Below are 12,638 nucleotides of genomic sequence, written 5' to 3'. Positions count from 1 at the left end.
GTGGACTGAGTGAGGTTTCTATTTTTGGCGTCATTTAATAGACTAGAAGGACAGAAGACCAAAAATTATGAGTCAAATATCCACGGACGCTACGGGATAAACACAAATCATTCGCGGAAAAGTTAGCACCGATAGGCTATAAAAAGTCTAAGACAAGAAGCCGAATTGACATTGAGAGTTCCGGGTTTGACAGGTTGACTAATGCCAGTGATGCGCGCGTTTAAAATAGCACAAGTTTATGGGGATGTCAACAGAATATTAATGATTTTGTTGATTGATTCGAGACAACATTTTTAAAGTTTTCACTCAAAAAGACATATTAATTGGTTTTTTCGAGAGTGCAGTCTTACAATAGTTATTTTTTAGAATTTCTAGTATGTAGTAGAGGTTGACGTACTGTTAATAATAATATAAGTTATCCGAAAACGGCGTCGCCCGGTTAACCAAGGGTTATTTTTTCTTGTTTTACGTAACAGGAGGCAAACGGGCACAAGGCTCATCTCACATTGCCAGATGGCTCGCAAGTGCGTTGCCGGCCTTTAATTCAAATTAGTTCGGAAATACGTCTAACGATAGAAAGGTCTTATAAATCAGAATTAACCAAATAATATTTTTTAATTGTTGTTTGAGTTAAGAGTCTGTAAATATAATAATTCTGGATTAGAAAATTTCCTTGGTAAAGAGAAAATAAGCATTCCGTCAAGCTGATTTTGAGCTTCAACAGAGGCCCGTAAAACAAAGAACATTTTGAAAAATAACTTGTTTTTGGAATTTACGACCTTCCACATTTCGACTTGGTGGACTCGAAAATGCGAACCATTTCTTAAAAGGCCGGCAACGCACTTGCGAGCCTCCTGGCAATCTGAGTGTCCATGGGCTATCACTTAACATCAGGTGAGTTTCCTGCCCGTTTGCCTCCGGTTACATAAAAAAAAAATTGATGATGTTGATTAGCCCGTTGATATTGAGTTACAGCCATCTCAGTATCCTCCAACAGTTTCCACTGACTTCCCTGACCTGACTGACTGAAGCCGCCAGATAAATTATTCCCAAATTAGTTCTTGCGTAATCCATATTTACCGGTACTACATTATTTCTTGTACTTCAAAAGAATAGAAAATACCATCCGTATTACCTTGACGTCTGTCGTTCCACAACTGAGCGTTTCTTAAGGCAATTTCTGCCGCTACACTATTTCCGAACCAATTCGACTTAGGGTCCTTCAAGAAAAGAGCGTACAATTTCTTAAAAGGCCGGCAACGCGCTTGCGAGCCTTCTGGCAGTGCGAGTGTCCATGGGCGGTATCACAGTTGTTACAGGATGCCTCATGTAACATAAAAAAATTAAATGTTTTGACTAACACATCAATGTACTGATTTTTCTGAAGAATTAAAGTTATTACTTGTAAATTGTAATTGATTAAATTATTATTATGATTGATAGCTAGGTAATTTTATTATTTATAGCTTCGCAGATAATTTATTCTCAGATTTTATTCAACAAATCACGTGTCAATTACCTCACAGCTAAAACATAATGTAAAAATAATTATTTTGAGTTATAAATGCGTTCAAATTGAGTCATCTCGATTCGACAGTGGAATGCCGAGTGTCTTTTGTTTACAAAGATTGTTTCACACAAATCTGATAATTAAACCTTATCACAATGGCATAAGGTTCAAAATAGCTTTAAAATGTGTCGCAGGGTGAAAATTTAAATTTGTTTTGTATTCGTTCGATCGCTACATTCGATTAGAACCAATAATATTTACTGTTCATTTCGTAATTTTAACTCGTACTACAATATAATAAGGTTTATAATTAATTTTATATGGAAATTTGAATTTGTTCTAGAAGTTCGATCGGTACGTTCGATTAGAAGCGAGATCTGTTATCGAATGCCTGGAAATATTCGAAGGAGGTTGGAATGTCAACCGCTGTTTGTTTTGAAGCATAGATAACAAAAAAGGAATTCGTTTTTTAATCTGTGTCGATCAGGTCCGAAGTACTAGTTCGTACCAATGTTAAAATAGTTTTTGAGATACGCGGTTATCAAATGTAAATATATATTTGAAAACAAGACACAGTATGTACAATTTTCTTAACCCACATAGAAAATTAAGATAAATTTAAAAAGTTTGGTCCCTGTGGCAGTGTACCTTTGAACGCTGGCAGAATTTCCTCGCTGTATTGCGATACTTATTCGTTGATACCAGCTCTGGGGTTACCGGTACCATCTACCAGGCGCAAACTTAAATCTTTAATAAGCGACTGTGCACTTGAACCCCACGGTTCAAGAGTCTCTACCAATGTAAATTGAACTTCTATACCTGAATATTGTGTTTGCATGAGTATTTATGAAAAAAAGTTTACAGCGTTCAAACCAGATTTGTATTTCCCTATTTATTTTATTTGTTGCGACAGATTTACAGCTTCTAACTAACTTACTAAATATAAAGTTCTTTGTACGCCATTAAACAAATCTTTATAATTAAGTACTTAATAATTAAATGGATTGGTAACAATACAATAATTTTAATCCAACTATCTATATCTATCAAAGAAAGGAACTAACTGAAATAAGTTAAACAACACTTAGGGTAGTATAACTTATACACTTAAAAAACTTATGACACACTATTTATTCCACAGAGGAACTCAGATGTCAAACCTCTCCTTGCCAATACCACACTTGAGGCGAACAGATCAATAGTTAAATTAAACTTACCCGCCTAATACTATGTAGTACGGTCCTGCTTTCAAATGTTAGCTAAGGAAAAGGTGTTCAACTTATGTATCTTAACACGTGTCACATACGGCTGCCAGTCTTAAGTTGAGAATGTTAAATGTGTAATGATATGAACATGCCAAAGAGGAATGGAAAGAAGCATGGTGGGTGTAACAGTGAGGCATCGCAAAAGAACGGAAGGTGCTAGAAGAGGTCTATGTGTCATACGCAGATCACCAAAACCGGCTTATCTGATTAGATTAAGTTAGGTTATGTAACTAAAACAAAATATGTTTATATATGTTATTAGCTGCCCGCGCGAACTTCGTTTCTCCTTTATGTGATTTTACTTAGCCTACCTGTTCAATACATACCAACATGGAACATTTTGCTATGCTACCCCAGAGACTGTTCGGTTTTCTGGAATGAAAGGTTTTTCTGTGAATTATTCTCTATATAAACCTCAGAATTCAACTTATAAGTTCTTAACTAACAAATAAAAAATAAGGGTTGATCGTAGAGGGTAGATGAAAATTAAGGGTTGTATGTTGAATCGTAAAAAAATAAAATCAAAAAAATTTACTTAAAAAATGGTTTGGGGTGGACACTCCTTATCTCTTAGGGGTTTGAAAGATATAGTAGCCGATTCTCAGACTTACTGAATATGCATAAAAAAATTCATAAGAATCGGTCAAGCCGTTTCGGAGGAGTATGGGAACGAGCACTTTGACACGAGAATTTTATATGATACTGGATGTACAATAAAGGCCAATAATACGCTTCTGCGTTAATTTTGATTAATCTAACCTCTAATTCAAAATGTATTAACTATCTCCTGTTTAGATAAAATTTTACATTCTATTCACTCCAGGATTTCAGCCTCTTGATGGGCTGAAGTACTTTATATTTATTTCATATCACGTGAATGTTGAGGCTATTCAACTCCTTGACACCATGAGCGTAGTAAGAAGACTGAAAAGGACAAATTTGAACTAGTGTTAGTGCTCGTTAGTAAAGTGCTAAACAGTGGTAAGTGAAAAAAATAGTACACAAGGACAGAGTGTCTTCCATTTATAAGATCTGTAAGTAGTGTTATTGGACACTTTCTTAAATTAAATATAATTTTTAGTAGTTTTAAACTACTTATTAGTTAAGTTAGGTTAGATCGTAATATTACATAATGTAGTAATCAAAAAATAATAAAATACATAAAAAGCAGTGAGCCACAGAAGTCGCGTCGTAAGTAGTACAGCCTTGCGTTTCTGTAACTTACTTTTCGAACTCTCACAGCGGTTTTCGCAACGGCGGTCGCGCTCAAATCAGTCGTGAAGCGGTCATTTTACGGGGGGAGCTTGTAGTTTATTGTTTACCAGAATGCCAAATCCACCAGCTAATTAACAAATCTTGGGGTTAAATATTTCAGCGTGTAGCTTCTAGCAGCATCACCACGAGGTACTCGTCCTTTACCCGTATTAGTGATACCTAAAGCCTGGATTTGACACTGGATATATGGACTTTATGGGCAAGCTTTCAAGAATACTAGTAAAAAAAAAAATACAAAAGCATAATTTGTTCAAGGAGACATACTTTTAAATTCTACGACGTGCTACTAACGATTTTAATAACAATTGATTTATAGATTCTTTATTTAAATTACTAATTCTAATTACGATAACAAATTAATAACGGCTTTATTATTCTTTCTTTATATTAAATATATATCATAATAATCAATGAATCTTAGAACTTACAATTTAGAATTTATTTGTTGTATAAATAGGTAAAACTGTGCTTTGTTTATGTTTGAATGTGTATTCCGTTTTTGGCTTTTGTGTACAATGAAATTGTTTGGATATTGTTTAGTAAGTAGCTGTAGGAATACTGTTGAGCAAATAAATAAACATGTGGAAAGAGAAAATATGATATGTTTTTGATATAGCCTGCCCTTAATTATAAAATGTATCCAATGGTCAATAAGTATCGATCTAATTTGGTACGGTCGTGCCCCCATCTGTCACGGGTTCGACTCGTGCACAAATTACGACGCCCACTTTGTAATTAGCCGCGAATTTCAATCGCGATTGACATGCAATGTTTTTTATACCGGTGACAAATTTGACTTTCATGTCTTAATTCCAATTTCAAAATTGTCCAAAGAGTATATACCTACTATTTCAAAATCTGATTTACGCGGCTTGTAAAATATTTGTTCGAAAAATCCTGCCTTTGGGCGTAATATTTCGTTCAATATCTTTTCAAAGTTACAGTATGGCTTCTAAATCTAAAGCATACCCTTATTACATAATATACATACGTTGCTATAAATACAAAGCCGTCAGTTTATATTCAGAAGACTTCGAGAAGCTTAGGTCATACTTAATCCTGTAATAATAATCAAATAATGTAGGGCATTATAATTTAAATGATGTAATAACACAAGTTATTTTGATATTTCAATACATTTAGCGGCAGCCATGTTTGTTTTTGCGCGCGAAATTATCCAGATTTCGCGCTTTCCTAATTTAATATGTTTATTTCATCTGAAATATGTTTAGTTGATTGTCTGTGGTTTGCTTGTGTATCTTCATTTTACAGTTGTTTGTGGTTTTAAGTTATTTAATCTTGGGTTTCATCTTGTATTCTGTATGATGTAATCTTCAATTTTGGTTTAAATCTCTTTGAAGTGTCGCTTCTTTGATCATTACATAGAACATAGACCGCATCGCATACATGGCATAGAACACAACACCGTTCTGGACGAAATAAATACTTAGTTGTTTTCAGTTTAATTACATTACTAGTGAGGTAGTCAATAAAATTAAATTGTTCCTGTTATTTATATTAGGTATATAGTTTTTGACAGTTTTTGCAGGAGTCGAAAATTTATAAAACAAATATAAGTAATATAACGTACACAGAACGACCGGATGTTTTTACACGCTATTTGCTATTTTAATTGACTGCCCAGACTTATTGTCGCTTTTACTATTCCACACCCCTTCTTCATAGAAAACAAGGCAAACCCAACTATTTAAAATTCCTCGGTCTAATACAAACTATTTACGTTACTCAGTCATGTGTATAACACAAATAATAATGGAAATAGTAAAAAGGTTAGTCGATATCACAGGAGACCGAAGAGCTGGCAGCTACCTCGGACAAAGATTTAGTCTAGCTATTCAAAGGGGGAACGCTGCCAGTATCTTCAGAACCTTGCCTAAAGGGACTCCTTTTAATAATATATTTTAGTTATTATATTTTAAGGTAAGTTATTGTTTTTTGTTATAGTAATTTAAAAATGGTTTTATCAAATATATATAAGAAGCAATATACTAATATGAGAAATTCAGTGGAACCAGTGAACACAAATTACCAACAAATAGATATATTTAATGTAACAAAAACTGCTTAACAGTATAAAAACTCGGGTATCATTTATAGATATGATGGCTTTGTTATTCCTCTTTTATATATATTAAATATATTATAATGATCAATGCATCTTTTAATATTCCATATTATATTTGGTATAAGTAGGTAGATATGTATACACACAATAAGGAAATATAATATCTCAAAGCTAATTAAGTCTAGATATTCTATAACCCTTTGCATGATTCATAATCATTAAAAAAATAACCTCGCGTGAACTTTGGTAAAGTGGAACATTAATCCGAGGCACAAAGCGTCCCCGTCTCCGCGGGGGGTTGACAGGTGGTATTGCCATAACAATATACGGTGTTGCCGCTAAATAAAATAAAAGTTTGATACGTACTGTGTGGTTGGCCGAATTATCTCAGTATTTTTATTAGAAGATAGTCTTCGACACGAATTTTTGAGTATTTATAAGCGAGATTATGAGGCTTTATTTATAATTTTTATAATTAATTGTTTTATACTGAATCGGAAACTACAAAATAATTGTTATATGTCTAACTGTATCTTTTTCACAACTGAGCGTTTTTTGACGCAGTTTTTGCCGCGCACCACCACTATGTGGAACCAGCTGCCCACTGACGTATTTCCGAACCAATTCTTTTTCGGTCCATCAAGAAAAGAGCGTAACAATTCTTAAAAGGCCGGCAACGCACTTGCGAGCTCTCTGGCATTGAGTGTCAGGTGAGCCTTCTGCCCCTTTTGCCCGTTCAAAGCGATTAGCTTATAGCACGCAAAGAGAAAAGAAAGTGGTCAAAGACACGTATCGTACGTAACACACATCGCTCCACTTTATATATCTAAAAAATGACATGCTCTCTAAGAATAAAACAAAACGACATGAAATTAATAGCAGTTGCGCAAGCGCATCGAGGCAAGCTAGGTCACAAGATACGAAGTCGTTAACCGCAAGAGAAAGTGCGGAGATAGGTGTACTTTTAGGTCTAACACGGACATGAACACTTTTCTTTACTCTGTTTAACTAAAATAATAATTACTCTTAATTTATTCCTTGAATCATTCATCCATCTTAACAAAGATAAAAATAATGTGTGGCTCTACAACCTTTTTTAGGTCTGGCCTTAGATCTCAGAATTTTTTTTATATATAACTATACATCAAGTACGACCAGTGACCACAAGTAGCACTCTTTCACGAGTACCACGCATGGACAGCCATAGCCCCATCCCATATTGTAGGTAGACAACCGGACGGCATGGGGGATCCATGGACATTGTGAGGAAACTTGCATAGACTCAAAAATCTATGTATGTCTGTTACAGAATTCTTAGATTGAATGAGAAGTGCGACTGGCTGTTCGTATAGCTTTCTAGGTCTGTGCCTCAGATCTCTGTATCTGTTTCTTGATCATTTGTCAATCTAATAGGCAAGTATGTGATCAGCCTCATGTGCCTGACGCACGCCGTCAACATTTTGAGTCTAAGGCAAACCGGTTTCCTCACGATGTTTTCCTTCAAAGTTCGAGCGAATGTTATAATTCGCACATAGAAAGAAAGTCCATTGGTGCATAGCCAGGGATCGAACTTACGACCCCTGGGATGAGAGTCGTACGCTGAAGACACTAGGCCAACACTGCTCTTTACAAACATACATACACTTTATACATTTTTTTTACATTACATACATACATTTTTTTTCAAGGAGCTTACAGAGTATAGGCCTCCATCTCTCTCAACGTTGAGCGTTTTTCTCCCAGTCTTTTTCACAAATTTCTTTAAGCTCTTCTCGCCTTTTGTTTATATTCGCTATAATTGAATTTTAAAATGGAGTTTGCGTTTGTATTTGTGAATTGTAATAATTATTGTTTCGGATGGTTCTGCTCTGACGGCTGCCACAAGGTTTTTTTATGGAAACCATCCAAATAGAACCTTTAAGTGAACAAAATACTTGAATTCCCGAAGATAAAGGTAAAATCCATCTAAATAAGTGCATAACTCCTTAGGAAGGATGGTTTAAATAAATAAAAAATATTAATTTATAACAAACGTTTAATATAAAAACTTAATTACACAATAATCAACAATAAAAAAACAACAACAAACAGATCGACACACAAAATAAATATCACATTTGTATACAGGCGAGATACCGCTTTATTTACAAATCCGGTAAAAACCGGTTTATCCGGTACTAACCGGTCTGGACCAACCTAATACTGCTTTGGACTCCGTAATCTAAGTTTTTTTAAGGAAATTGGATAACAATATTTCCTCAAACAATAAAAAAGCTCTGAAAATTCCTGTATTGGATAATATGAAAGTTTTAGTAGGAGTTTCAACAAATCAGAGTCGTTGATAGTCTAATTTGACCATTGTTTGAATCGGAACATAATAAAAGCTATTTCCTCACAGATATATAATTATTACTTTATCATTATAGTTTAATTGACTCTGATAACCGGCTGTTCACAGAAGAGTTAATGCTTTCCTCCCTTATGATGGTAGATATGTTTGTACACAGGCACGTGGACTGGGTAAGGTTTTGGGATGGGTACCTCAACCTTCTTCTCCACTTCCACGGGGTAGGGTTTCTCCACTTCATAGGGGACTGGTTTCTCCACGGTGTATGGAACTGGTTTTTCCACTATCTGAGGGACAACCTGAAAAATATTTTCACGCTTTATTTAAAGTGACACGAGATAATTAAACAATTGTGATCTATTTGAGGGTATAACTCTTGCAGTCAACTAATTACTAGGTAAAATGTGAACTGAGACAACTTTGAGCTCTAAGCTAGCAACAATGGTCGGTTGTGCAGGTGTGGACTGTTCTCTTCTCTTGTATCTCAGGTGGCCACGTGTGGGGATAACCCAAACAGTATGCTGACTGTAATAGCGGGGAAGCTTTTTTTATGTAATAGGAGACAAACGGGCAGGAGGCTCATCTGATGTTAAGTGATACATGGACACTCACATTGCCAGAAGGCTTGCAAGTGCGTTGCCGGCCTTTCAAGAATAAGTACGTTCTTTTCTTGAAGGACCCTAAATCGAATTGGTTCAGAAATACTACTCTGCCTTGACGTCCGATGACGAAACTTAGCTGCAGATAGACTGAACAACTCCTCTGAACACTCTCCATGGTAAATGCGGTAGAAGATGCAGAGAGACTCCACAACTCTATGCAACGCCAAAGGATCAAGCCGCACGGAAAGTGACTGGACGAATCGCTCTTCGTATGCTGGATTGCTCTTACATGGGTTATTGTAATGGATTGAATGTGCCCTTTTTAATTTTATGATTTAATATAGTCTAAGCTAACCTACTAATACAATATTTAGGACAAAATTGTTACTAGCACAATAATAACCATATGGTCTTATTATAAATAACATTTAAATTTAAAATTTAGGAGACTTGGGGAGGTTATATCGTGATAATAGTGCAAATCGAAATGGAAAAGTTAAGCGTAAATAGGTCTGCGATTTTGATATTGTGCGCAATGCCAACAATGCACGTTGTCACAATAATTGGCGCTGGATCCGACAAAAAATGAACAATGGAGTGATATAATCGGATGTCGTATTGTGGATAAGTTTCACTTTTAAATAATGAGAAAGATTTTTATTGTCATCACAAAACGTAGCATAGGTTTGTAAATGAAAATACGTACTGTTACAACTCCTCAATGCATCTTATATTGCTGACACATTTTGTGCTATATCCTCGTTATCATTTCTTCCCATGCATCAACAACCTTCATTCCCTTCAAGGCAGTCGATCTCCTAACTCTTATCCGAGCAGACGTGCTCTTATTTTGTTATATTTTCTTTGTGAATTATAATCTAAGTTAACATACCGATATTAATTTAATTAATTTTAACTTTTTTTAAAAGATCCCGAAATATTTCCGCGTAACAGTACGAAGAGTCAAATAGACTTCACCAAAGAATAAATGTATGTATTTTGATAAGACTTTGATATGCTATTTATTGATCTTTTTGTCGGGTTACCAGGCTCTAGACATCAGAGTGGCCTAGTACTTGACACACAAGATTCTATAATTTAATAATGACTTCCTCTTGATGGTGTCTCTCGTCTTGTATGCTAACTAACCTTGTAAACCGGTACATGAATCGGTTGTTCAACAGTCACGTGAACAGGGTAGGGTTGCGGTATCGGGATCTTCACATACTGGGGAACTGATATTGCCACTGGATGAGGAATAGGTACTCCTATCTTCTTAACAACAGTTACGTGGTAGGGTTTCGTGTGTTCTGTGTGCGAGTGGCCTTCAGGTTCCCAGCCTTCTGAGGGTCGAGCTGCAGCGACCGACGCCAGTAGGAAAATGGCTGTTATTTTCTGTAATAAATGATTGTCATGATGAGGGATTAACCAGAAAAGCAACTAGATGATACATTCGAATTGATTTCTTTTACGATTTTTGATAAATTCATTCTGTATAGGGATTCGCTTGGTACACCTGGCGTTCATGAAGCTTTTTGGCGCCAAGAATCTGGTTCCTGATTCGTGGTTCCTGTACGTAAGCAAACATTTCTCGAAAAGTAAACAGTCTTAACAAGGATGTCATGATAAGCTTCGGACATTCATAAAACACACTTCCCGAACAAATATTTCAAACTTTCCGACAAGAAGCATTAAGATAAATAAGAGGAAATGCCTGAGATTACATCACGATTACTCAGTACGGAAGTGATGATTAACAGGAATCCTTTCACTCATATTACAGAATTTTAATTGTAGATTAAATTACATCAAATTGCAAACTCTGGGTACTCTTTTATCGCGTTGGCATGTAGGTGATCCGCCTAACATCCTAAGCAATTCAATTAATATGTTACCTAGAATCGAACCCAGCCACACGGCAAGACAAGATTTTTATAATAATTATCGATTTCTCGTGAATTTTACGTAAATCTGTAAATATGTAATTTAGAAAATTTATCAGTAAAAAGGCAGAAATATCTGTCCCTGGGACTCTATGTTTTAAAAATCGGGAACATTGGAATCAATTTACTATGCATAAAAATCTTTGTTACGTTAATATCATAGAGCACATTTAAAACTCTAATTAAAAATGTAAATCAGTCGTAGAATTTTTATTGGCAACATTATATTTTTATAATTTATTCCACCTCATTAGTCATGAATTCCAAATTAGAATTCGTTATTACGGAATAGGCCGTGTTTTGACTTTTTAATTTTGACACGTGTCATTTTATGATGTCATTAAAACTTTTTCGTTTCATTACCTCTTTTGTGAAACAGAAAAGGTTTTATATAAAATGATACTGTGATTTATTTATTACACAATTTAAAACTACATAATATTAATTAAGACGTTTTTTTAATGGTTCTTTATGACTAAAAGCGTTCTAATTATGTCATAAGTATGTCGGAATTCGGAAGTGACATAACACAGATAAAAAGTTACTCCACTTACGTAAGCGATCATGTTGATGCACTTGGTTGAATTCACAGTAATGACTGATGCTGTTTACTCTCCCCGCGAACATTTATAGTTGGTGAAATGTATTCCTTTCTAGTGATAGGGTACTCTCACTATCGGCTACTGCGGTAGCACTAAGCGATACTTAATAAATATAGTCATACATTACTTGTTTCGTTTGTCAGTGGCATATAATTAGCGTATTTGGTACGCAGTGTATGTTGTATTAATTATTGCGGTTAACGTATTGTATGTATGGTACAGCCACAATAATAGGGACTTCGTTTTTTTTGGTTATGTGTGTTTTTAATAGACTGAACTTTCAAATCTTAGCTCTTTTAGACTTCACAAGATTGTATGTTTTATTAACTGTACATGGTGAAGGTAAAATACTCGTTTATTTAATTGATATAATCTTAATATAAGAAAGTGGTTTCTTGAAGTTTTCAAAGAAAACTCTTACCTATATATAGTCCAAGAATAAAAGGTCTAAGCGTACAAACGGCGGGTGACTGCTTTATTTATATAGGTAATAAGTAATTTAAAAAAAAATCACTGCCTTCAGATACCTGTCAATAATATAAATTAATTATAACTTAATAATAACACAAACATTCATTTATTCTATGTAAAATACAAATTTTATTGAACTCCATGTAGGTCATACCGATGACCTACTTTTTTTGTTGTCGGTTAAATCACTCTGTAGACATTATTATATTGAAAACAAATTCTTGACAAAATCTTTGACTAAGTTAATTATTTTATATCAATGTTTTTTCTTTAATTAATTTCAAAATTTATTTATTAATACAAATCTAATAATTTACCTAGGTTTACAAATTTCTTTTTAAAGTATTAAGTAGTAATGAAAAATGCATCTATTACGCGGATGCGGAAGTTATACGTTAAACCGGAAGTGATTGATCCAGCTCTATGACTAGTTGGTGGTGCGTCCCAGCTTCACTCGTATTTTTAGTGGTGCATCAAAGCTACTGACACAATTAATAATAAAAAGGTGCATATACTTATGTACGCGCGTAAGAAGTT

The 12,638-nt window shown here is 34.7% G+C and overlaps 1 protein-coding gene across 1 annotated transcript; it reads right to left on the bottom strand.

The window, feature by feature from the left end:
- Positions 1-8,153: 8,153 nt before the first annotated feature.
- Positions 8,154-11,678, bottom strand: LOC125054939 (proline-rich protein 4-like). The gene is made up of 3 exons (XM_047657090.1): positions 11,583-11,678; positions 10,235-10,480; positions 8,154-8,782 (listed from the first exon to the last, which is right to left on the bottom strand). The coding sequence occupies exons 1-3, from the start codon at positions 11,592-11,594 to the stop codon at positions 8,600-8,602; spliced, it is 441 nt and encodes a 146-aa protein (XP_047513046.1). The 5' UTR covers positions 11,595-11,678; the 3' UTR covers positions 8,154-8,599.
- Between the last annotated feature and the right edge of the window lie 960 nt (positions 11,679-12,638).

The sequence above is a fragment of the Pieris napi genome, chromosome 12, assembly GCF_905475465.1.
Source record: "Pieris napi chromosome 12, ilPieNapi1.2, whole genome shotgun sequence".
Lineage (NCBI taxonomy): Eukaryota > Metazoa > Arthropoda > Insecta > Lepidoptera > Pieridae > Pieris > Pieris napi.
The sequence above is the reverse complement of the archived record's forward strand: the minus strand, read 5'-3'. Positions and strand labels throughout refer to the sequence as shown.

Excerpts from the sequence above, each read along its gene's own strand:
- LOC125054939 (XM_047657090.1), bottom strand. Across the intron at positions 8,783-10,234 it reads TTCATGTACCGGTTTACAAG|GTTGTCCCTCAGATAGTGGA; the intron begins GTTAGTTAGCAT and ends AATATTTTTCAG.